This window comes from Denticeps clupeoides, chromosome 19, assembly GCF_900700375.1.
Source record: "Denticeps clupeoides chromosome 19, fDenClu1.1, whole genome shotgun sequence".
In the NCBI taxonomy this organism is placed as follows: Eukaryota; Metazoa; Chordata; class Actinopteri; order Clupeiformes; family Denticipitidae; genus Denticeps; species Denticeps clupeoides.
In genome coordinates this window covers 3,041,688-3,069,335 of record NC_041725.1, presented here as the reverse complement: position 1 = coordinate 3,069,335, position 27,648 = coordinate 3,041,688, and the positions used below count along the sequence as shown (strand labels likewise).

General features: G+C 40.3%; 1 protein-coding gene across 3 annotated transcripts; it reads left to right on the top strand.

The window, feature by feature from the left end:
• The first annotated feature begins 603 nt into the window (after positions 1–603).
• LOC114769748 (transmembrane protein 255B) lies at positions 604–27,648 on the top strand. 3 transcript variants are annotated; one of them, XM_028963057.1, is made up of 9 exons: positions 604–697; positions 1,380–1,525; positions 5,069–5,131; positions 13,804–13,893; positions 15,822–15,902; positions 17,936–18,021; positions 18,485–18,644; positions 24,381–24,506; positions 26,891–27,648. In XM_028963057.1, exons 1-9 carry the CDS (start codon positions 646–648, stop codon positions 27,029–27,031), a joined length of 945 nt encoding a protein of 314 aa, XP_028818890.1. In that variant the 5' UTR covers positions 604–645; the 3' UTR covers positions 27,032–27,648. The 3 variants fall into 3 exon arrangements, with proteins under 3 accessions (XP_028818890.1, XP_028818889.1, XP_028818891.1); XM_028963056.1 differs by having other exon boundaries at positions 24,378–24,506; XM_028963058.1 differs by lacking the exon at positions 24,381–24,506.

The window sequence follows — 27,648 nt, the reverse complement described above, 5'->3', positions numbered from 1 at the left end:
TATGACAAATGATTACCATTGCAACCAAAAACTGAACGTTGAATCTTTGAAACAGTTAATATAAATCATTTAACCTGCTTATAATGTAGAAAAAATGTCATCTATGTTCATTTTTCTTTTTTAAAAAATGCATTCATTCTCGAATTATTTGAAACAAAATGAACATTGTTTCTGAAAACAGATATTAAGTTGTAATATGTGATATATTAAAAAAGAGACAGAGAACATGAAATAATAACATGAAATTAATCATATTTGTCCGTATTGTTGTAAAAACACCGTCAATTCATCCAATAAGTAAAAGACTCCACTTTTAATTTTCCTGTCTTTCAAATAGTTATCCATATTATTGCTTTTTAATAATATATGATATTATTTATTTGTTTTCTTTTTATTATTTTTCCCTTCCCAAGGGTCAACGTGTTTGTGTGTGTGTGTGTGCTAAATAATGAATAAATGATTATTCATGTCTCAGTGGTTATTAGACTCGTTTTTTCGTTTCATTTAGCTGCTCATTCGCCGACTCCCGACTTGCGGGAATAAGTGTGATGCGGACGGCGATGCGCGCGAACGGCGTGCGCGCCCCCGCGCTATAAAACGCCGGACGGCCCGCGAGCGCGCGCTCTCGCGCGGGATATACGGGACATGGCGCCGGCCGCGACACGGGACACGGTGGACGGGGACCCACGCTCCGCAGGTGCGTGCGCGCGCACTTTCACGCCGTTTCGTGAGTTGCGTGTCGGTTGTGTCGAGTGCATTAAAATGGATCGAACAGGTACGATCTGTGGAACCTGGTATTGTCTGTGCAAAAATAAAAATTGACCTGCTCAAAACTGTGTACAAGAGAAAGCAGAATCTGCAATATGAACACAAAATTTAATAAACTTATTTACATTTAGAAATCAGAAGATGGGTTCAGAATGGGGCGTTACGTTCACATTTATGGCATTTAATGACCGATGTCCTTATCCAGGGCCACTTACAGTCAGTAGTTACAGGGACAGTCCCCACCTGCAGACACTCGGGGTTAAGTGTCTTGCTCAGGGACACGGTGGTAGTAAGTGGGGTTTGAACCCGGGACTTTGTGCTATTCTGGTTCAGAGTGAAGTGTGTTACCTACTAGGCTGCTGCCACCCTTCATGGGATTTTCTGGGTGGTCGCAGGATGTGGGAAGCGCTAGTTGCGGGTTCGACTCCCACTGACTGCCATCCTCCCCCCCGAGTCTCTGTTCGAATCGGATAAAAGAGCATCTGCTCCACCAGAGCTGCGGCCGTTTCCGCTTCTACCCCACAGCAGTAAACACCCGTAGACGCTTTCCTTCAACCTGAGCCACAGCGGAATGAGGGTTACTGATGGGAGGACGTTCACTGCTTTGGCAGAGGTGTTGCGGAGGAAGAGGAGGATGAAGGCTCTGTGGCTGGTGGCTGGCATGCTCTGCCTCTCGCTGCTGACTGTCGCGCTGGGCGTCTACACCACCACCCGCACCGAGAGTCTCAGCATCACCGGTTACTCTTCTGGAGTCATAGTGAGTACACACCCACACCCCCCCCCCCCCCACACACACACACACACACACACATGTGTGGAGAAGGATTGGCCAGACGTTTGCGCTTTTGAATTTGCGAACTGTCAAGGTTCCGCTGACGGACCATCTCCTCACGCTGTTGCCCGGGCAACATGGGTTAAATGCAGACTTTCACATCGATACATAATCCCTTCAGGTAAAACATGTCCATGTATGTGTCACGTATTTGTAATAAATACTGTCATTAATCAGTATATGATGCAATATCCAATATTTGGAAACATCTGGCTGCTTCCCCAGTCCAGTGGCAAAGAGCCACTGAAGAAGAAAAAAAGGATGTTTTTTACATAGCAGCTTATCAAGGGAAATGTCAAGGGAAGTGTCGAAAACGCTTGATTATATATTTAGAATAACCAACAATCTCCCAGATGTAACAGCGTTTGAGCACCAGGATGCAGCAGAAAGCGCAGCAAGTCAGTATAACCTGGACAGTCATTTTCATTTACATTACTTATCCAGAGCAGTCAGTAGTGACAGGGACACTGACTACCATTGTGTCCCTGAGCAAGACACTTAACCCTGAGTGTCTCCAGGGGGGGAGACACTCAGGGTTAAGTGTCTTGCTCAGGGACACAATGGTAGTCAGTGGGGTTTGAACCTGGGTCTTCTGGTTCATAATGTTATGCAGGGATCTGGACCTTACCAAAAGTAACCCAAGGAAGTAATCTGAAAATATAATCATATTTTCATGCAAAAGAGTTCACTATCGGAATAATCAAATGAAATTTTACCGATGTACGTAAGCCACTTCATATGTAAGTAGAAATTAAATACGTATATTTTTTATTCCTTATGGCTTGGCGTTATCGTTCAGGGAGATCACAAGGGGGCGATATGAAATCAGTATGATTCTTTTCAGTATTTTTTTCACTGCTGATAACTGAATCTGAAGGTTTGGTCGCAGTCTCACTGTCACTTGACCACAAAAAGTCATTGAAAATCTGAAGTGCAGGCAAGGCAGCCTTAGAATCTGCTTCTTGCTACAGGACTAACAGAAAATCCCTCAAGCTCGCTTCAAAAATATCTTGCAGGCCGTGACACTTGCCAAAGGGAGTGTTGCTATGTACTAACCATGTCCAGTGCCAAGCATTTTTTATTTTATACCTATAAATAATAAAAATGCAATCTAGCAGACAATATTAAAAATATGTCATGTTATGAAGCATGTTTTCAAATCATAAACATGGCATGGACAAATTTGAAAATCACAAATCGTTATTACAATTACCAAACATTTATTCAGTAAGCAAGGTAATTAACATCATAGGTAAATAATCAATAAAAATCAATTAATTAAGATTGACATTTAGAAACTTTAGCAACTGACAGTGTATGACTGACATCAGATTAAAACAGTTGTTTTGACATTGTTTTTCTTAGAATGACTTGACATTAGTAGTAAAATAAGAAATCTCTGTGATCCTAATCAACTGGTGCATCTTGTGACACGAACAACTTTTATGAAGAAATGTTAAAGGGTTACAGTGCTTTTTGTGACCATCTCAGCAGGAATCATCAGTAAAGATCATTTCTATTCCTGCTCTTTAGCTTGTGGATAAAAGCTGTTGCATATCTGGTGGGAATTTTCTATACGGCCGCATGTACGTGACAACACACATGCCTGGCTTTCGAAGGAACAGTACGTGGTGGACTGCACCGTGGAACGTAATAAGCGGGTTTCGGGCCGAACATGGCATGGGCAAGATAATAAATGCCAAAGGACTGATGGCATTTACCATGCGTTTAAAAAAGAATCCTTTGCAATCCTGCAAAGAGGTAAAAAGAGGTAAAAAAAAAAAAATGTAAAGCCTAGTGGGTAACATACTCGCCTATGAACCAGAAATTCACCCCAAATTCACAGGTTAAAACCCCACTTGAGTCCCTGAGTGTCTCCAGGGACTGTCCCTTTCACTACTGGATGAAAAAAAAAAAAGCCATTAATGTAATGTCATGCAAAAATAACACCTGCATGGTTTGTTGCTGAAATACAATTTTACAATAAAGCACATGATTATTTGATACATTTTTTCAATAATGATGTAGAACACAAAATGCGATCCATTTACATTGTGCTTAATAACATTGTTCGTGCCGACCAGCAGCCATTTAGCTTGAGTTGAATTATTTTTCTGCACTCTGAGTGATTGTGCTTCTGACGTGTGTGTGCTGAGACAGTGTGTCTATTTTATGATTATTTTATTAGTAAAAAGGCCTGTTGCTTTCCTTTCCAGGAGTTTATTACAGGTCTGCGTTGTTCATTCTCTTTACCTAAGAGATCAAAAACAAGAAAGTACTGTTCTGTTTTATTTCTATTTTTCATATCTACAAATCATAATGTGCCTTCATGAATGTTGCCTAATTTTAATTTCAATTTGTTAATTGGTAACATCCATGTCCACGTTTGCAGATGCAGATGTGGGATCAACACTCCAACTGCAGAGATTGTCATGGGAGATTGCTAAAACATGTCTTAAGGGTCTGACAATCCTTGTAATTTCCGTGTTTAACGTTGAGCTTCTCGGAAACTGAGTCAGTCTCCATCCATGGCCAAAACCACAGCCATCTTTGACCTTGCTGCCAACCCTAGTGACTTCCCATGGGCAACGTGGAACCAGCGCCTGCTCCCCTCTAATTTGCATTCTGTCCTACCAGAACTTGATCTCAGAAGCAAAACCATTAAGCCGATGGTTTCAGAAAACCAATAAATTTGAAAAATAACAAAATACCAAAATAAGCCAGCTCCAATGAAGGTTTTTGTTTTAATTGTTAACTTGCTTAAAGCTGACTTTCAGCTCAGCTCTATAGCCAAGCCATAAACAGAGCTTATGGGCTCATGTCACTGAAATTATTTCATTATCCCTGTCACACTGAATTCTTCATTTTCAAGACCACTGTGTTTTGTCTGTAAGTGGAGCTCCGTTTCTTTCTTTTGGGGGGGTTTCTGACTGTTGTTTTGACCAGCTGGATATCAATTTGCAATATGAGAAAGTCTTGCAAGATATTGCAAATTGTACATTCATGCATATTACATGTCTCACTCTCACCATCGTCGGCTTTTAAAAAGGAACACTCAGCACGGACCAAGGAACCTCTGTCATTTGGAAGCGATTTCTGTGATGTTTATGGTTATGGTAGCTGGGATGAAGAGCTACCATGTCGCATGACTGATTGGGTGTGAGTGCAGTCAGAAGACATGGGCTTTCATCTAACACCAACATCATTTGGGCCTGTGGGTGCACTGGAAAAAAAAATATGACTTTGGTTACTGCTTTGACATTCCGCAAGCTTATGCAAGACCAGAAAGTCACAACTTGTCTAGAATAATTTAAAACATTGATTTCAAAAATCACATTGTGGAACAATGGACCGTGCAATGACATCCAAATCATTTACAGGAACTGTGAGTTATAAAAATGAGGGCTTTAGGGGGACAATTGTGAAGCCTTTGCAGCTAAACAGTCGCACCTCTGTTTGTTTCCGCAGTTGGCGTTTGGATCGTTCTTAGGGCTCCTTGGATTGTGCCTGGAAGAAAACCGCAAGCAGCTGGTAAATACGCAAACCGCTGCATGCATCATGTGCACGACACACTGGAATGGACGCATGGAAGTCTGCCGTGTGGATGGGTGATATAATACAGAGTGCTTGAGGTCTTTCCGCGTGGTAGCCGGGCCCGCAGGAGCGGCTGAAGATTGCGAGATCGCTTGTTCTGCTCTCCTAGCCATCAGTCATGGGGATTCCCATTACATGTATGTATTAACGCTCACGCACGAGGAGGCGAGTAGTGCCCTCCGGGCGTCACGTGAGCCCTGATTTATGGACAGCACACAGTGTAGGACTGGCCTCAGGAATGTAGAACGGAGAGGTCTTCCCGCTGGGCTGCAGTAATCCATTAGCTCCACAGCCTGCACATCGTGTGAGGTTACGTCCCAGACTGTGTCACCTCCGCTTCACTCTTTATGTTGATTTAGTGCTTCTAGGCCCCACTTAAACTGCCACATAGTTCAGCTTCTATGTGTTTCACAGTTCTCACTTGTATCACTCCCTTGATAAAAGCATGTCCACATTCAGGCCATTAAAGTGCCATTACAACAAATAAATGTGGTGATTTGTATAGTCGGACAGACTTTTCAAGTTTTCCCGAAGATGCTGAATGGCTCCAGTGGAACACTGTACTTGGACTTTGGTTGTACAATATGCTTGTAAAAATCTCTTGTTATTAGATGAGACGGTAAATTTCGGCGCATGGATGTCATAAATGTGGCGCGACTGGCTGTGAGCCCCCATCACAGCGTGTCCTGAACGCAGATACACACAAACAACAGGACTGTGACATTTTTCTGTTTGAGTTACAACATTTGTTTCTGTGTGTGTGTGTGTGTGTGTGTGTGTGTGTGTGTGTGTGTGTGTGTGTGTGTGCGTGCGTGTGTGCGTGCATGTACACTCACGTGTACGAACCTCACAAGCGTGGGGAAGCACGCCCTGTTCTAGACTCTGATTGAAGCGCATGCACATAGATGGAATGAAAGATTTTGTTCAGGAATAGTCAGTAACAGAAGTTGCCCAGCAGCGCTCACAGCAGCTAAATGTGAAAATCATTTCTGAATCGCGTTCGCTGTACGGTATATTTTTTTGATTTTGGAAACTACTTATAATCTGATTATGTACACCATACTGTGTTACACGTAGAATCCGTTCGATTACTAATATGAATAATAACATTTATCATTTCAATTTATTTTCTAATGGATGTTTCCAGATTCAAATTTCAGTTTCAAGTTTCACTTTTAGTCTACTGTTATCTTTCTACATAATGGAGATACATTTTTCAGCCAACACCGCAGTCGGTTGTGGGTGTACGTTTCAGATTATTCATTTCATTTGTTTAAAAATGCTCACAGCTTATTCAGAGTCTCTGTAGACCTCAGTATCATAACACATTGAGTGTCTCATGGCCCAATGTCTGTTTTTACTGGTGACAGCAACGGTGGGACATGCTTTTTTTTCACGCTGGGTGTATGGTGAGAGGCTGCACGTGGCTCTGGAACGGTACGGCCGCGCGTGGAAGAGTCTTTGGCAGTGTGTGCGAGTATAATGTAACATTTTAACTCTTTCAGCCAGGTAAATACTTGGCTACTGTGCATTCTCAGCCAAATGGGTTTTTTTTTTCTCAGATTTATAAGATTTATATTTATGTTCTGTCCTCTCACTCTATTTAATTGGACCAGCAAATCAATTTTATTGCTGGGCAAACAGATCCGCATATGTTGTGGAGAAGAGTTTGGGAGGCATTTCCAGAACTTGCATGTTGTACCAAATCTGGAACAGCAAGCAGATAGGTGGCTTTGATTATGTGGGTGGAAAGAGGCAATGTTGTTTACCCGGAGAAAATAGAATAAAATAAATCTTTATTTTCCAGTTAGATGTTTTGGTTATAGGAGTTCTTAGATTTTTGGCATTTACAGTGCTTCTGGAGTGCTTGTCACATGCAGCATATGAAATAATACACATGTGAGTTCATGGCAAGAAAAGGAACATAAGATGTTAATTAAGCTGCTTTATAATGGTTAAAGCCAATTAAAACTCACGATAAAACTATATGATATGCCTTGTAGCACATAATGCAATATAAATAGTGCACAAACAAATTTATGACATTCCATATTTGACAAGATTTGAAAATGGATTAGAGTTTTATATATATATCACACAATTAAAATGAAGCCATAAAGAGAAAAGCATATTATCATTTGGCATTCCAGGCATGGAGCTGAAGCCGTTCTGTAAATACCTGGCACCCATTTTAATATCAGTTTATATTGATCAGGTGGTGATTTTTTAGCTTCTCTTAAAGTTGCTCAAATATTGTGCTTGCCAGTATTTTGTCTGCCAAAAATATCAACTTCAAGAACCAAATATTGAGTTGAGTTTTATTGCCATTACACTTGAAATGGCAATAATTTTTGAGGGTGCTGTGAATATATTTATAATGCATTATGAATGTAGTATTCACAGGAATATCAGCCTTTATCGTTAAGGTGTGAAACTTTGCTATGCTGCCAGAAGTTTTGGGACTCCTGCCTTTACACGCATGTGAACTTTAATGCCGTTCAATTTTTAATCCACAGGCTTTAAAATGGAGTTGGCCCATCTATAACTTCTTTAACTCTTTTGGGAAGGACTGACTCTCAATCTCTGTTTTAATTGCCATCAGACAGAGAAGCGTGAATATGTAACTCCAGCGAACAAGTCTACATTGCACAGTGCACCCGTCACTTTACATTGGACAGAAATGCAACAGTGTAAAATTCATGGATTTCATTACTTTTATTACTCAGCAGTGCCCCAATATGTTTGGTGATATAGTGAGTTTGTACCTTATCCTGTGCCAAATTTTTATTCAAATTGACATTGACAAGTCAGGCACAGGGCAAATCTTGCAGGTTCCCAGTAGCTCTGACCAAATTCACCCCCGAAATGAATTCCAGGTGGATGTCATCGTTCAGCACACACCAAGATTCAGTGCACATCAGTACGCGCAAAATAAACAGTAGGGATGCCCCTGTACCGGTATCAAGTTTTGCCTGTTACTGGGCTCACATCCTGATGGTTTATGTGAGTTCAGCTGTATGTGAGAAACTGTCAGCAGTGTGCAAAATCACAATTTACAGGTTTTTAATCAGTCTTTTGAGTTTTTGCTTTTGTGCCACTTCACTTTCTCTTGTCATGCCGTCTAACACACCAGTGTGAAACCTCTGAAGTCATGTGCATGTTTTTCAGTAAAAACAAAGACATGAGGTCATATTAACATAGAAGCAGCAAAATTACACCATGGACAACATCTAGGCTATATACATAAAATGTGTCATTTCATTTGTACATTTATAACCATTCAAGATGTTATATGTTAAAAATGGTATCAGCATATCACTAACATATAGGATGTTGTCCAGGATCTGGTCACTGAAATGAGATGTGTTTTTATTTTTTTTGTATAGTCCAGTCTATAATTCCAGATATAAGTAAAATGTTCTGCCCTCTGTGTTGCATTTGGACTATTAAGAGTTCATTAGAACTATCAAAAACTCTCTTTAATTTTCAAAAATGTGAACAATCTTTAGCATTGGTCAGAATAACCACATTACAAACACATACACACATTTTGGGAATCAGTGCATTTTGGACGTGCTCCTCAGAACTAATCAAATGGGGTTTAAATGACATTTTGTACTTGATTCATCTGTATATTTAGCTATTGGTATATCAGTATATTGTTTTATTTCAAAGACCACTAGTCATTGGTGAGGAATCATTACTGATGGTTAAAATGGAAAAATCACGTTCAAGTGAAATAATTCTAATGAATTCTGTTTATATTTTTTACTTTCATAGAAGATCCTTGTTATATAAAGGTACAATAAAAAATAGGGTTAGGGTTAAACTCAAAATAAATTACTTAAAGTTGCCCTATTGTGCCATGCTCTGACTGTATTCTTCTTTTTAAATTTTTTGTATTGTAGCTGCATTATTTTCCAGACAATGTGTGTGCTATATAAAGACTAACCTGTTCAGCTCAAATTCTCTGCCTTAGTTCCTGAAAAACGTTACATGTGCTTCTAGTTTAATTGCTGTCTCGATGTGTAACATTCCTCGATTTAGTGTGAGAATCTCACATTTGTGCACAACCGGTCCTGTGGTGATTCCAGGAAATCTTTTGTACATCTGCTTTGCTTCTATCACTGCATGAGAGCCATTCTTTTTCTGGTGTGCATTTGCATTTAATCACACTTTACGCGGACTGAAAATTCTTTTTATGCACTGTGATTATCAGTTTTCTACTACAGTAAAAAGATGACGCCAAAGGAAATAAATGGAAAATAACTAATATATCATATAGAACACAGCTGTCTGCCAAATTTCCCAGCATGACTTCACCAAATGGGCCACTTTCGACATTTTATATTAGAAAAGAACACACAGAAAATGAAGTCATGCATGGAGTCTGGTCAACAGCATTCACACACTCACTTAAACATGCAAAGTCAGATATTTGTTGTTGTGTTCTCAGCACCAGCAGTGTGTAGATTACACTGTGTGTGTGTGTGTGTGTGGTCTTTAACTTGTAGTAGTGTTGTAACAGTAAAGAAGTATTTCGAACACGCCTGAATGCTGTTAAGGAGGATGGGTTTAAGCATGAATTCATTTGAACCACCAGTCCTGCAAGATAAGAAGTATTATCCTTGACTCTATATTGTGCATCTGAGCTGCCAGACCTCCACCAACTAAACAAGTCGGGATGCCCGACACACCCCTGACTCTTTATACCTGTTTCGTTGCCAGGTTTGAGTTTGTGGTGCAACTGTTCCCAAAGTTTTCTGGGTTTTTTTGGAATAGAAAGAAACGCTCATGGCATATAAAACGTAATCACCGAAAGTTAAATAATAGCACTTTTATAATTGAATGTTTTAATGCTTCCACAATAAAGAATAATTTTGGTTTGAATAAATAGGAACTTTATGACTTCTACATGGCGCTGCCATAAGCGTTTATACAAACTTGTGGTATACCACCACAGCAGAAGTATAAATGTTCATCCACATCTGCAATTATTTTACTTGTTGACATTTTCTTGGGAGACTGTGACATAATGAAGTGACAGAATATGATGTGGGACAGTCACATTTTACAGAGTTTAATGGCCCAAAATCCAATCGGCCAAACACAGAACAAAAGCATGGATATAGAGGAAGCAGCATCAATGTCAAAGGTCTCTGAGCCTGAAACTACTGATGAGGTGAGAAAATGGAAAATGTTGGTTTACTGGTTTGACTTGTGTAAATCTGATAGGGATTTAGCAATTTATATCAGAAATATTTTTATTGATCTCAAAACTATGAGTTACAATATAGACGTATCTTATTTAAACATGTTTATTTACTTTACTTAACTTTACTTTACTTTACTTTATTTAGCAGACGCTTTTATCCAAAGCGACTTACAAGAGGAAGACACCAGCAATTCTCGTTCGATTTCTATAGAATATTGAGTTTACAAACTAAGAGCCCTGATAAGGCTTAGACTTGTCAGTGAAGAGCATGCTCAGAGATTGTTAGGTGCTAGACGAAGAAAAATTATAATGTATTTATACATTTTTGTATTGTTTGTGCAATGTGTACGCATGTGCGTGTGTAAGTGTTAGTGTTTATGTTGTAAGCACTGCACATTTAAAGTTATTCATTTTCCGATCTTAATATTAAAGCAAAACGCAAACCCTAAACCAAAATTTTGTGATAAGTAATAGAACTTTAATATGAAAGAGAAGATGGGATTTAGCCATTTAGGCTGAGCTTTTTTTTAATGGCATTTATCAGACTCCCTAATTCAGAGCGACTTACAATCAGTAGTTACAGGGACAGTCCCCATGGAGACACTCAGGGATAAGTGCCTTGCTCAGGATCTTGTTGTAGTAAGTGGGGTTTCAACCTGTGACTTTGTGACTTCTGGTACATAGGTTCAACTAGTTTTACCCACTAGTTGCTGTAAAATCTGACATTTTAGGCCACAGCAATTCCCTAAAAAGATGTACCACAAAGTTGTACTATCCCACTATGTGATGGTGTCCAGCAATTCAGGCTCTAGCAGCTTTTGTATATCTCTTTGTGTTCCATGAATTAGGATGTTGCGCCCCATATTACTCCAGCCAGGCTCTTATCCAGACCTGTAAGAGTTAAACAAGGCATGTAGAGCACTGGGCTGGAAGCCAAAGCCCACTATGAACAGCTTCATAATTCATTGCTCCTGTAGAAATCTGTCAGAACTCAGATGCTAAGTATGTGATGTATAGGGTAAGTAAGCCAAGTCTAGGGCTCCTCTTATTACTGTTATTTTTTTTCTAAGGTGCACTTGAACTGTTGATAGATGTGAAGACTTTGCATGCAGTGGCAGTTAAACTGATTCCAAATGACTGTCTCCTTGCTCGTCTTTTTCACAGTTCTTAAACATGGACAGGAGGATGCACATATCACACTTATTCCTTCATCGTTTCACAGCTTTTTTCATCCAACTGAGAATGTCATAAAACATCATTTCTTCCCTCCTTATCTTTCTCTAGTTATTAGATTAAGACTTGTAATTTTCTTTCATCTCTACTCACCTCTACTCATTCTTTTGAGACATCTTTCATCATATTTCTTTCTTTGGTCCTCGCCTCCCTCTCTTTTTTTCAGCTTTTCTTGGCAGACATGCAGATTATCCCTCTAGTGTCTGCACTTCACACTGAAGTATACTCATTTTTGTTCGAATTTGTACAGAAATTATTGAAAGGGAAAAGGTCAGTGGATGGTCATGGACATTTTGTCCGGCATTGTGCGTTTGGGTGTGAAAGACACTGTATATTTGTGAGAACTCATGTCTCAGTATTAACATTACTCAGCATGGATGTAAGGTTGTCCTGACCAGAATCAAACTAATGAACCTATAATGGGACAAGAACCTTCTGAAATGCAGATTCACACAGTACAGGGCACATTGATTTGAAGCTTTGCAGTTTGTGTTAAAACTAATGTTGTTTTCATCAATTAAATTTCTGATGAAATTTCTTTGTCAACAAACCTTGTAGTCATGGCAGAAGCGAGAAGAAATGCAACATAAATGCTGGTCATCATCATGATAACTATAATGAAATATATCATCCAAACTATACTAAAATGTCTTTTCATTTTCGTTGATGAAAACGAGATGATATAAAGACGTTAGTATTTCTTCTCATTTAAGTATTGTGCAGTATATCTGTAACCTGTGTTTCACATTCAGTCACACAAATTATGTCACTTTCTCAATATTAATTAATTCGATTTCAGGATACTTGTGATGGTTTAGCAGATGGCTGGGAGGAAATGACGAAGCGATCATTAGACGCACTTTCTTTAAAAATGAAGTGGAAAAGAAAGCAGAATGTGTGGAACAAATCAGTGTCTTCCGTGTCTGGAATGGATGTAGAGTATTCATGAGTCTATAAGGTAACAATAATATAATAAAACAACCTTGTTTTAATTGACTAAAAGTCAATTTTGTTTTTGTGCATTATACTGGGTACTTGTACTATAATGACTGGCTTAAATAGATTTGCATTACCAAAAAAAGACACTAAAATACACTAAAACTCGACTAAAATGCTCAGACTTTTAGTCGACTGAAACTTGACTAGACTAAAATGAGTATGGAGCAAAGACTAAAACTAAAAATTAAGACAGGCTTCCAAAAACAATCCTTTGCTTACAGGCTGTGTTCACTCCTGTTATTGCTGTCCGTGCCAGACAATATTAATGTGTAGGCTAATATCTGTGTAGATACCAATGAAGTTTTAGAACACCAGAAGTTTGAGTTTCCAATCCCTTAATCAGCAGCTTACAGCAGTTTTATTCTTTGAATGTGTTGGTCAACTGGGCTTTTTGAATTCATTTCACTTCATTTTTCTCTGCTTGCACTTGGAAAAGATGGTGGTTTTGCCTTCAGAAAGTACATTATACTTTTATACTTTAAGAATGTATAAGAGCCTGTACATTTGACTTTAACTTGAGTAAAAATTATCAGCCAATACTTCAACTTTTTAAACACAGGTATCTATACTTGTACGTGAGTAAAGAATGTTTGCACCTTGGACTCCTCTGGTCCTCATGTTGTGCCATGATGCAGGCCACCTTTTCTTGTTAGTCTGTTGACTGGACATCTGGAACAGTCCTGACCAGATGAGCCGAATCAACAGGATGGGCAGACATTTGTGGAACTAATCAACAGGATAAAGGGCCTGAAATGAAGTCTGCAAACTCAAAACACTGTAAACTACAACAGAATGTGGTGATGACCAACAAATGAGAGCCTCCAGGGGGAAAAATCTGTGTAGGTGTATATGCATATAAATCAATAAACAAAATGAAGTTGTGCCTATTTCTATGTCTTTGATGTGGTTTATTTTGTGTGTGTGTGTGTGTCTGTGCCATGCAGTGTTTTACTGTGGAACATGTTGGAATGCCAAAAAGTGATTATCCTAGATATTCTGTATTCGATTTATATTATAGTATAAATAATGCAAAAGGCCTATTATAATAGCATTAATTACAAATTTTCCTTTTTAAGAAAATGCATTTTGTTTCTAAATTGTGAGATCAGTTTAATAAATTTCTGTGCTGGAAATAATACAGCCCTTTCACTTTCTCTTGTAGCTGGTTGCTTCCATAGTTTTCCTGAGCTTTGGGATCATAGGATCAGCACTGTGTGTACTTGTGGATGGGGTCTTCATCTTGTTGGGAATGGTGAGTATGGAGTAATTGCTCCTCTGGGTATTTCTGCTCTTTGATGGCAGAGGAGGACTACCAGGTTTTAGTTAGTTTCCTTCTGGTAAAGGTGTTTTATATTGGTCTTGTTGGTCCATATCTGATTGTCTTCCAGATCTGATTGTCTGAGCTGCCATTCTCTGAACAGCGAAGCTAAATGAGAAAAGCACTCTTTATACCTATCACCATTTCTAGCCACTGCAAGGACCAGTGTCTCACAACAACTGAAACAACTGAAGAAGCTCATTAAAAACACTCTACTTGATTCAATACCCGTTCTTCATGTAACTTAATAAGGAGACAGAGGCAATTATGTGAACTGAATTAATCACAGAAATCTAGAAAAAAAATGTATTCAGTGCATGTAAAACACTTTATAGCTCAGGCTTATCACCTGTGTAAGAAAATAGGCATAAACCCAAAATACAAATTTTTTACCACAGAAAAAACTTCTACATGCCAATGCCCCCAAAATATCATTAATATTGATGTATTTGATCCCACATCTGTGACATGAAACACAAGTTTATATTGTTCATGTCATCCAATGTTGTATAGTTATATGGATGATTGAAAAATAGGATTTCTCACCTAAAATGCTTGATTAAGCAAGTTATTGGTAATAGGATATTGGAGCCTTAAAAAACATTTGTTGCTTAAGTACATTTGGGTACTGGTACTTTTGCCAGTTTAAAAGGATGTGACATTTACTAAAGTCATATTTTGCCTTGGTATCTCTACTTTAACATGGTTTGTGCACATTGTCGACCAATGGCTTGCACTCCCAGTACCATCTGCTGCCAGAAGATCCAACATGAACAATGGGTGTGGTCAGACAAAATTTTTTGGGCACATCCTGATAATTCACCAAAGCGTTCGGTAGTCTGCCTGGCCATTTGGAGCCAGACAAACCATTCCACCGCAACAGGGACGGTCCTAGCGGTGGAGGCCTAGCGGTTAAGGAAGTGGCCCCGTAATCAGAAGGTTGCCAGTTCGAATCCCGATCCACCAAGGTGCCACTGAGGTGCCAGTGAGCAAAGCACCGTCCCCACACACTGTTCCCCGGCGCCTGTCATGGCTGCCCACTGCTCACTCAGGGTGATGGGTTAAATGCAGATGACAAATTTCACTGTGTGCATTGTGTGCTGTGCTGCTGTGTATCACATGTGACTTTATTATACTTTATTACTATCAGAAACTAGAGGGATAAACAGAAAACAGATGTCTGGGTCCCTGAAGATGTTGGTCCTTCACGTTTTGACAAAAGAAGTGCATGCGGCTTGATTTTAAATGGTGTTCAACAAATCAAGTCAAACACATTTATTGATTCCATGTAGTAAGAACATTAATAAAATGTGGTTACTTGATCAGTTCTTGATTCGTCTTATCTCATTAATGTTATGCTTCAGATTCTTAATGGCAATTCATTTTGGAATATATTAAATGTAAGAATATCATAACTACAAGATAATCATGTACCCTTGAAATCAATGCAGATATACATATGCAAATAGCCGTATCCATGAGAACAGTTGGAAAAATGAAAAACAGACTACAAAGTTTGGAATTGATCATTTCAAGAAGTCACACATTTGTCAGGGTTGGACCACCATGTGTTCCACATTGTGGCCTCTAGGAAGAACAAAGCAACTCAAGACTGTTTTTATGTCTATATTTATGTTGACTGCCTGTGATCACACATGGTGTTTGTTCACACATTATTCATGTTTAACAAAATTAAGGTGCCAGCATGAAATTTAATTTAAGGGTTATGCCCATTAAAATACCTAAATTGAATGAGAAAATTATAAAAAATAGACACAAAAGCTGGTCAAAAATCAATAAATATTATATAATAACTATTGTTGTTGTTATATAATATCTTTTACCTGTTTTATCTGTGACAGGATATTCGTCCCCTGAAAGCAGGAAGATGTCAGTTTTACACAAGTGGGAACAGTTACATCTATGAGAACTACTATGCATCGGTAGGTCATACATCTAGTCTTCTTAGTGTCATCAGCCACAACATGAAACCATAACCGGTCTGTAACTGGCTCCTTCATAAATTCCTTAATGTAGATCTAGTAGATCTACATCTACTTCTGGTTAAGATGGCGGTGTGACAGCGGTTCTGAAAAATACACTTGCGCAATCGGAAAAAACTCTTCCAGCTTCGTCATCCTGCTGACATACCGGATGATTTACGTGAACAACTGCTCACGTTGGTACTGCTGTGAGGAGCAGGCCCCGGTGCCGCCTGAGGCCGGTGCTTGAGGGAAACAGGAAACAGTAACAGTAGAGCAGTAAAGTGTGCACACAGGCAGAAAATTCACAGCCATTTCCACTACCAGACCAGACAACATCCCTGGAAGAAACTCAGATAATGTGTAGACCAGCTGGCAGATGTTCTCACAGACATCTTCTACATATCACTGAGCACCTCCATTGTTCCAACGTGTCTCAAGGCCACCACCATTTTGCCCGTGCCGAAGAAGTCTTCAGTGTCGTGTCTCAATGACCACTATCCCGTTGAACTTACAACCATCATGATGAAGTGCTTTGAGAGGCTGGTCATGGAACATATGAAGGCCCTGCTGCCCTCCACCCTGGACCCACTGCAATTTACCTATTGTCCAGACCACTCCATGGACAATGCCATCGCCACCACCCTGCATCTGACCCTCACCCACCTGGACAATAAGGACACAACACCATCATTCCTCAGCACCTGGACGAGAAGCTGAGCCTGCTGGGCCTGAACACATCTCCCTCTGCAACTGGATCTTGGACTTATTGGACTCAGTCTGTCTGGATCAGGAACAGCATCTCCAGCACCACCACACTGAGGACTGGAGCTCCTCAGGGCTGTGTGCTCAGTCCAATGTTGTTCACCCTGCTGCCCCACGACCTCCAACCACATCATACATTTCACTTATGACATGACTCTTCAGCAAGAATGATGAGTCAGTGTACAGAGAGGAGGTGCAACGACTGACAGACTGGTGTAAGGTCAACAATCTGTTTCTGAACGTGGACAAAACAAAGGAGATGATTGTTGACTTCAGAAGACAACGGAGGGAGCACTCTCCACTGAATATTGATGTCTTATCACGTCTGCAGTATCATATCTGCAGTATCACGTCTGCAGCATCACGTCTGCAGCATCACGTCTGCAGCATCACGTTTGCAGTATCACGTCTGCAGCATCACGTCTGCAGCATCACGTCTGCAGTATCACGTCTGCAGTATCACGTCTGCAGCATCACGTCTGCAGCATCACGTCTGCAGTATCACGTCTGCAGCATCACGTCTGCAGCATCACGTCTGCAGCATCACGTCTGCAGCATCACGTCTGCAGCATCACGTCTGCAGCATCACGTTTGCAGCATCACGTCTGCAGCATCACGTTTGCAGTATCACGTCTGCAGCATCACGTTTGCAGCATCAGGTCTGCAGCATCACGTCTGCAGCATCACGTTTGCAGTATCACGTCTGCAGCATCACGTTTGCAGCATCAGGTCTGCAGCATCACGTCTGCAGCATCACGTCTGCAGCATCACGTCTGCAGCATCAGGTCTGTAGTATCACGTCTGCAGTATCACGTCTGCAGCATCACGAGCAGTAAGCCTTTTGACCCTTTTTAACCTACCTCAGGCCAACTGCTTTATCCGCTGACTCTACCCTTTACCCTGGCCATCTTTTGGTTTTGGACTTCAATGTTGCCGACCACCCACTCCGTGGGTCCTGCTTTCTGCTGCACTGCCCCTGTTCTGCCTTCACCGGGAAGAGAAACCCCAGCTTTCAGAGAACCCAGACTCACAGGGCACCTCTCTCTCCAGCTCCACCCACAAGTGCGTCGCCAACCCATGTGTCTGATAGAGAGCCATGCCCTCTAGTCTGGTAGCAAACACTACATCTTGGAATAATTATTTGTAAAGAGGCACAGAAACCTGGCTTATTAAAACGAGTGTAAAACCCATTTAGATCTGGCTACAAATCTCTGATTTATCTATATCAGGTGCCGTGTCAGGGGCTGGTTGAGTCCTGCACAATGAGGGTGCGTAGTGGGACGTGTTACTGCTGTGACCTGTATGACTGCGCCAAGTGAGTTGCTCACACACACTCACACAAATCAGAACAAAGTGAGAGCAAGAATTTGAAACAAACATAGCAATAAGATCACAAAAAAATCCTAAATGTGAAGCAGGGAAATGTTTCATTACAATTTAATCCATTCAAATTAAAATAATGAAGCAGGGACATATTTTGAGCCACATAATTTATGCATGGAATATAACAGAATGGAACCACAAAACCACAGGAACGCTTTTATTTCATTTTAGGCCTTGGCACAGGATTTAACAGATTATTTTCAGGGTTTAGAACTTCATAGTAAACCTCGATTAAGTTCTGTTTTTGTTTGCATAAATTAGCCTAAATTTGCACAGTCATAAATTAAGTGCAGAAATACTCATGTTATATGCACTGGATAATGCTATGTACTTTCTACAGACATCCATTCTTGTGTACCAGCTGCTGATGGGTGGGTCTCTCTGTTTCATTGCAGTGGTGGATACCTGAATACCTACTACGAGTTTGTGGGCGTTCGGAGCTGCCAGGAGGTCTTCTCTCTTTATGTGTGTCTGTGGGTGCTTACCGCCCTCAATGTGCTGACCTTCATCTTGGGCATCCTCACCACCGCCGTGTTGGGAAGCATCAAGGACCTGGTGAGAGATTATTATTATTATTATTATTATTATTATTATTATTAATGAATTAAAAGTAATTCATGATGCGCTGAGTGTGTTCAAATTAAATTAAATTCAAAGTGTAGGAATTGTATTCGCGCATACTTTTGTGTCCAAGATGTCTGGGATGTTCCTTTAATTTGGAAGAGAAAAGAGGTGGTGGACTTGAATCTGATGGTGTGTACAAGGGATTAAAAATGTCCATGAATTAGGGCTGAACTAATAACAAATTTGACAAATAGGGCTGAACTAATAACAAATATGAACTACGATGTTTTAGCATACAAGTTGAGTGCGAGCTTCCTTTAAGTGGGTGTGGCTTTAACATGGGACACGTCTGATTGGCAAGCATGACTGTCTATCACACAAGGACCTCAACGCAGCATGATTAACTGTCATGTTTCTGCCTACTGTGGACCTACACACCTAACAGTGGCTACAGCCAGGGGGTGAATGCGCCCCTGCGCTAGACGGGCTGTCGCAAAAAAAAAAAGCGAAGAGGACAGAACTTGGTACGGACTCTTTCAGAACTCTCCCCGTGTACACCAGAGTGGTGTCATCTGCCCACGCTCTGCCCATTCGGCTGCATTTGCCACTCGCCCGGACCCGTTCTCCCCACCGTGGCGTCGCTGCAGCTCGCTTCTATTCTGCCTGCCTCCCCGACGCCCCAGGGGGGTCACCAACACTCCAGTCTTTCACCTACTGACTGTCTCCAGCCAACCCAGCATGTTTGCAAATGCCTCTTCCCCTAACAACACTGATATTAACCAATGAGTGATGATCACTTATTATGAGTGATAAAATCTCATTTATTCAAATGGCTATATTGGTTTAATTTCAATATATTATTAGAGCCCCACCGTAAAAGCATCAGTCAGTTCTGATGAGAAAACCTTGCGTTTTATCTGCCTTGCGTGGGTTCATTACACTCTGAGCCCAGAATACAGAGACTTGTGTGTCCAGCATCGTACTCTGTTGGTCTTGATGTTGCAGATGCTGCCACGTGCACCTAGAATCAGCAGTGGTTTCATTTCTCTCCAACTTCAGTGTCTCTTGGCCTGTCTGGTTGAACTGAAACATTTTATAGTCCTCAGAGGGAAATACATTTGAGCAAGGATGTAACAGGGATCGCACATTTCCCAGCTCATCCAGCATTTGGCAGTGGAATAGCTCTTTCATGGGAATAATATTCTCAGTGCATGTTCTTACCGGGGGAGCTTGAGAAGCTGAGAATAGGTCGGGCTGAGGAGCACCAAGGTCTGACTGACCAAAGCACACATGTTGATGTTGTATTTTTGAGGTTGCAGTGGTTGAAGTCTCCAGTTACAATGAATCTGTAGCTCAGAAATCACCTTGAGAAAATAATAGCACCACATTCCTTTCTCTCACTCGCTCACCAGTTGTTATTCTGGTTCTCGGCTTGCCCTTCTTATTTTCACATGAGCGGACATTAGCAGCAGGCGGCTCGAGACTTATCCTCGCATGTAGCACAGTTCTTCTGCCTTCGCTCCACTTTGGACTTTTTCGCCAGCTGCACTTCTCACAGAGAACCGGTTCTGCTGTCCTGCTGACTGGAGTTTTGGAACTAAGACTTATAAATGGCACACGTCCATGGCTGAGAAGACTGGAAGGAGCTGATCTGGGGGGACGGCCTGGTATGTAGGGGCGAGTGAAGAATGAGCAGGACCATGCATTAAAGGTTGCTACCATTTTATGGAGGTATAGAGGATGGGTGTGTTTGATGTATACGGAGTCACTGACTCACAACTTAAAGAACTTGACTACAGGATGTGCTACTGAAGTCTTGGTACCAGATTCCACTGCTGACCTTCACAGTTGATGCATTGATGGGCCTTAATATTGGGTACTTATCTGATTGCTGTATACCTAAACATAGATTTTTGTTACTTTTTGAAGGCCATTTTAAAATCTTCAAAAGCAAATTTTGAGTTCTGGTTTCAAGTCACTCCATCCCTCTGCCCCTTGGGAGGGACAGTGCACGTCCCAAAGAGAAGACGACTCAGCAGTTGTATAAATTGTTGCATAAATAGTTTTTAATAAATACCAAGGCCTTTAGGAAGGATAAATCATTTATTGTTCTAAATGTCAGTGGATGTCTTCTTGATTAAATGGATGACTTATCTGTCTGTGGCTCGTAATAGAAAACACAAGACAGTCAGGTTGAGCTTTGGAACTGAGACAGCATGAAAAGCCACTGACACATCCTGCGCTTTGCAGGCTTCTACTGGTAGGGTCGTCATAGATCAATCCCCAGCTTTCCCAGTAAAAAACTCGACACTTTGAATGCAGCAGTGTGTCTGGCTTCATCTACTTTAGTCTTTGGCCAGCTTTTTTACTGCTTTTTAATATTAAAATGTGACAGTTATTTGAATATGAGTCACAATTGCAAGTTAATATGTGTGCAGCGAACCACAGCTCTAAAACTCATGAAGGAAATTAAATTATCTGAAGCGTGGACTTTAGGGTCCCCTTTTCAGGGACACTTCTGAGCATTCAAGAAACTTAATTTTATTTCATGTGCTCTCTGCCTTTTTTAAGCTCCTGAATGCCACTTTGTACAAAGGAGATGATATCTGCGATCATATGTTTCAGGTTGCAGCAAAAAATGGAAACAACAAGATAACAAAGATTAATGGCTATATTACATTACAGAGAAGGAGGATGAGTGAGTGAGAGCCAAAGGTGGATAGAAATGTTTAATCCCTGTCTAGTGTTCTATTTCAGTGTTTACCAGTAGAATAATGATGCAAATGATTATAACTGAAACCATTGGGTCATATACAACTACTTCACCACCGCCTCGACTGGACCTTTAAAAATATGAACACCACGTAGGTGTAATGAGGCTCAGGAGAAATCTTGGGAAGTGGTGTTTATAGCGTAACGATGTCCAAGGAGTTTTATTTTGTTTTGATCATTATGTATTGACATAATGATAATATGCTTCAACTACATATTTTTTATGACATCTGCTTTTTATTTAAAAGACGAGCACGTTTACAAGCTTTACAAGGTGAAGCTTGGCACCCTGGTTTGAGCATCTCTCCGTGGTTTACACCAGGATGCTTTCATTTTGGCATTGATGGAAAGCTAGCATCCTGAATTTAGTGAAGAAAGCATTTTTTCAGCACATCTAACAGCATTCTCAGAAGACAAAGTGTACTACTGCACCAATTGCACTATTTATTTTGAGTCTACATATTTTGGGCCTTTGGTTCAGTGACTAGCTTTAGAAGGCATAGTCTTGAAGTTACCTGTAATGACCTGCAGCATACTGCTGCTGCACACCACACATAGTAACAGGGGCAGTGGTGGCCTAGTGGGTAAGGAAATGGACATGAGATCAGAAGGAGCTGAGGAGCCACTGAGTAAAGCACCGTGCCCACACACTGCTCCCCAGGCGCTTGTCATGGCTGCCCACTGCTCACTCAATCAATAGATTAAAAGCAGAGGACACATTTAGTTGTGTGCACTGTGTGCTGGCTGCAGTGTTTCACACTTTCACACACACACCTGCACCTGATCACAGTCTCTCAAGGACGGATCACATCATCTACTGACACACCCACTTCACGCACTATACCTGTTTAATACTGTAAAAGTTAATATGAAAAGTTGAAAAAACTTTTAACTTATGTACATTTTTGGGGCAGTGGTGGCCTAGCGTTTAAGGAAGCGGCTCCGTAATCGGAAGGTTGCCGGTTCGAATCCCGATCCACCAAGGTGCCACTGAGGTGCCACTGAGCAAAGCACCGTCCCACACTGCTCCTCTGTCATGGCTGCCCACTGCTCACTCAGTGTGATGGTTAAATGCAGAGGACAAATTTCACTGTGTGCACCGTGTGCTGTGCTGCTGTGTGACACAAGTGACAATCACTTCAGTTTTTTTATTTATAAACTTTAAGAAATTAAGCTGAGAGAACTTATAAATGCATTACAGCCTTAATTTTTTTAATTTTCCCAACTTTTATTTTTTACAGTTTATAGATACTATTGAATAACATTCCTCTACATGTGAGATGCAGTAACTGAATCCAGATATTTACTGCTCTGTTGTAAAAATGAAAGATTTGGCAACACCAACACTTTTCAGCAACTTTTTCTGTGTCCAGACATTGTGACTTACACACACATTAGTCATTTTTCCAACATGTCAAGAGCCACTGGTCAGCAGCAACAATTTATGCGTTTTATAATTTAATTGAGGGTTATGTGCGAGTTGCATCATTTCACTGCTAAAACAGTACACAGTAATCTTCGCCCCTCACAACTACAGGATATCATTGACCTTTTCCACTGCGTAAAACAGGCTCTACCCAGACTCTGTCCACAAGCCTCTTTAGGGTTTCTGTCAGTCACATGGCACATGGTTGTTTTTTTTTTTTTTTTTTTTTGCTCTCAGCATAATATATAATAACCCACGTAATCAATATTGTCACCCTATTTAGAATGTACTTCATGGATTATGTGTCAACCCAGCAAAAATGACACAATACATGTCAATATAATAGGTAATTTGCAAAGTACTGAAATATATAACAAGAATGTATTTATTGTCTTTGATGTATTAAAGATATTCATATTTGTTTTTAACTCCATATCTTTTTTCTAAAGTTAGACGTTTTGGGCTTTGAACTCTGTATGTGGTGACAAGGTGACACAAAGACGAGCAGAAGGGAAGGTCACTAGCAGAAGTGATGTACTGGGGCTGTGACAACCAATCACAAACAAGAACAGTAATAATAACATCATAAAAAAATGGGTATATTTGGGTAAATAATCCATATTTTAAACTGAGAGAAATGTGGGAAGTGTGAGAGGCTCACACGGGGAGTGACAGGGATACGATCTGGTACTCATCACCCTTGGTGAGTTGGTGAGCAGTTGTCAGCCATGAAAGGCTGCACCCAGGGAGCAGTGTGTGGGGTGGGTAACTTGATCAGGGCACCTCAGTGGCACCTTGGCGGTTCAGGATTTGAACTGGCAACCTTCTGATGACAGGTCAACTTCCTTACCTGGTAGGCCAGCACAGCCCCAGATCACTTTGACTTTTTTGGGGGAAAAATTATGCTGATTCCAATTATGCTGAGTGTATGGATGCACTGAAAAAAGTAAACCGTAGCTGTTGATTGTTTAATGTGTTTTTTCTCATTACAGTAGTTACAAAATATTAGTTTGCTTTTTTAAACTTAGCTGACTAATTGATGCCTATGAGTATTTTTTTTAACTTTATTATAATGCTACTGACAGCATGTTTGTTTGGTTTATTCATGTTTCTCCAATGCTAAAATATTAGGTGTGACATATTAATAAAATAAATGTATGGTTAGCCAGTGTTTTTCATTCAAAATGAGTATTTTTTCCCCTGCACTTCAGCTGATCCCTGACTCTTTTTGAAGCACAACAAATGAATTGAAAAAAGATATATGTTTTGAACCATAGCTTAAAAATTGTATTTGGACCAAACAAGGTGTAGTATTTATGGTGATACCTGGGGTGTAAGTGAAACTTCCTTTTGGTGATTTAGGAACTTCTACACGTGATAAGAAGGGATCAGCAATTGCTTGGTGAAATGAACAAAATTGAACAGGAAGGAGATGTATATGTTACTGTGTGTGATATATCACGCAGACCACTTTCTACAGCAGTGTTATTGCAACACAGTAGTAACATGATATACTTGATGTTCAGCAGAAGGTCAGTCCGTTTGCCCGTGAAGGAGTGTCCGCACCTCTTCTTCCACCCAGGGAGCCGGTCATTTTCCCTACAGCCCCACAGCTGATGGATCCCAACACACACAGCTCATCTCAACTGTACCCGGTCAGTGTCCAGCAATCTGTGGCAGTTCAGGACACATTCATTTCTTTTTTCTTTAGATTTTGTTTATTGTTATCATATTAAATTATTGTATTCAGGCACGTTTTGATTGACCATAACATTTTCCACTCAGTAAAAAGGCATGTTTGATGTGATAGAACTTTATATGCAAGCAATCGTTCTCAGACCTGGCACCTTATTAAACAATTTTTTATAATGATCTAGCTAGTAATTATTTCCAGGAGAACCCTTGGATCAATGGAAGGTAGAAATAACATTTCAGCTCAGAACTAATTGTAATGAAAACATTCTGTTTTTATGCCCTGCTGCCACTGGTAATAACCTTACGTGACCTCAGTTTATTGCAATGACCAGATACAAGTTTCCCTGTTTTGAAACTTGTCAGTTTCATGGAAGAATTATGCTTTACCGCAATGTTCCATAAAGCACTCTTAATAATTTATCTTCCGTCCACCAACCCACACAAAAAAATTATCATTATGTACTGATACAATTTTTAAAAGATTCAAATCCAAGAAAATATGAATGCACCAATTCAAAAATCTGAACTGGCATACAGAGCATACAGGGCAGTGGTGGCCATATGTATGGTAGAAGTGACCCCGTAATCAGAAGGTTGCCGGTTCGAAACCCAATCCGCCGAGGTGCCACTGAGGTGCCTGTCATGGCTGCCCACTGCTCACCAAGGGTGATGGTTAAAAGCAGAGGACACATTTCATTGTGTCACTGTGTGGTTACATTCAAATTCACAGATATTTTTCCCTCCCTTTTTGTCTCTCTCTCTCTCTGTCTCTCTCTCAAACACAAACACACACACACGCGCACACACACAGCATGTTTCCTGATTTCTGGCTAGCACATTATCCTGCTGTCAGTATAAATCAGATTGTCTGTATGCTGCCTCCCTGATGGCCGACTCTGCACAGGATGACAGAGATGAGCGATGCTGTTCTTGTGTCACATGAACTCTTGAATGTTTTTGTTGTTACAAACAAGCCCTAAACTTCTCCAGGCCTTGCCTCTTCTCTTGTCCCAGATCTTTACTTTGATGAATACGTTCGCGATAATGAAAGGCAGAAGACTCTTTCTTGATCTGTCTGCAACAGGGTTCACTATAATCTGTTACAAACATACAGATCGGAGTGGATGAGGCAGGGACTGAACATTTTGAGGTGGGCCCTCCAGTTGTTTTTCCATCACATCCTACAGATGGTTGATTGGCTCAGATTCTAGGAAATTTGGAGACCCAGTCAGTACCTTGAACTGAATATGAGAGAATATGAAGTGAATGTCCTATCATATTCCTCAAATATATATCTCTTCTGTAGTTAATCACTCACACACACACACACACACACACACACACACACACACACACACACACACACACACACACACACACGTCCACTGTAGGCACCTTTGTTAAGGGACCGGATGGGTTCACCTTGGCACCATTTCACAGGCTGTGACAGGTTGTGCTGCTGCATTGTGTTTTGGTTTGAATTTAACTGCAGATATTTAGGGATGAGATACTGCTCCAACAAGATTTTTAACAGATGGAAATTGTTCTCTTTTGGTAAGACTCTGAGGGATCAGCCTGTTACAAAACAATAAAATGAACATTAAAATATATCACCGTATGAATGTTTGCTAAAAACATCTGGCTGATCCAGAACAATGATCTCAGTGCACCAGTAAGACCATGTAAAAGTGCATGTCTGTCAAAACGTGTCAACAGGAGCAATACTGAAGCATGTTGGAGGTGATATTGTGGTCTGAGAACGTTTTTTTTGCAGTGGGCCATTGCCGTCCATGAAGGAAGCATGAATCCAGGGTACAGACGTAGAAGGGCAGCTGCATCATCCAGAAAGACAGTTAATCAAAACACCTAAACAAGTTTGGATGATCCCGGAAGAAGAGATGAAATATTTTGGAATAGTCCAGACAGATTCAGTCCAGATTTCAAACCCTGCTGAGATGTTGTGGCACAACGAGTACAGTGTATTGCGTATTTCTCCTCATAAAAGTAGAATATGTTTTAAGTGCTTTAAGATGTTTGCTTTTTGGTAATATTAATAATACATTTTATCTGAACCACGCTTTATACAAGTATAAGTGCTACAGGGTAAAAACAATAAACTAAAAGTCATCGGATCAAAGAAAATTATTCAAAAGGAAGTTAAAGTAATAATTTTGTCCTCTCGAAAAGAAATGCTTTTAGTCTTTTTTTTTATATTGTTACATATCATTACCATAAAGTTCATTTTCAAAACTGCATTTGTAAAATAAACTGCAGATATTATATAAGAGAGCACTTTATGTAAGAAATGATTAATTGGTGTAAATGATTAATTTCTTTCTTTCAGAAGGGCTCCCTGTATTTCACCCCATCAGCAATGGCAGTGGGCGTTTCACAGCCCGGACCGTCGGATAAGCTGCAACCAGACCCCAACCCCCCACCCTTTGCTCCCCTCTACAGTCTGCTGCCTTATAAAACGCCAGGCTAAGTGGTACTAAACTGAGACGGTGGTGTCCCAAATCAAATCTGACCATATGTACAGCTCTTCTCATGCACTTGACAAAAGTATTTTTTTCTTGACGAAATGAAAATGTTTGCAATGTATAACATGATAAATCTGTTCAGTTACATAAATTCAGTTTTGTTCAGGTTAATGTACTTATTAAGTTTTAGCAAATGTGTATTGCTTATGCATAAAGCTGCTCATTTTATATAAAAAATTGCAGTACAGTAGTGATACCTGGGTGGACCTCATGGACGTGCAGATATTAAATGTGTCCATCACAGCCCCTGTGGAATGGCTGGGACGCTTAGTGCCTAGTAAGAGTCATTTCGTAGAGCATTTAATGAAGGACACAGAAACAGCAAGGGGACAAGTAAGGTATGTCAAATTATGTTAGATAGAACCTTTATGGGGAGGTTTCTGTAAATGTCTGTACATGATGTGTAAATATGATACTATAATGAACTATAACATTAATGTATCTTTTTATATGACAGTAAGGCAATGCAGGTATGGTTAAACCTTGGAAAAAGCCTTATTCATCCAAATAAACGTATGCAAGAACTTGTGAGCCAGCTGACTATTAAACATTAAGACAAATA

Coding starts and splice junctions, on each gene's coding strand:
- LOC114769748 (XM_028963056.1), top strand. CDS start 646: ATGGCGCCGGCCGCGACACGGGACACGGTGGACGGGGACCCACGCTCC. Junction 698..1,379: donor CGGGGACCCACGCTCCGCAG/GTGCGTGCGCGC, acceptor CTGCTTTGGCAG/AGGTGTTGCGGAGGAAGAGG. Junction 18,645..24,377: donor TGGGAAGCATCAAGGACCTG/GTGAGAGATTAT, acceptor CTTGATGTTCAG/CAGAAGGTCAGTCCGTTTGC.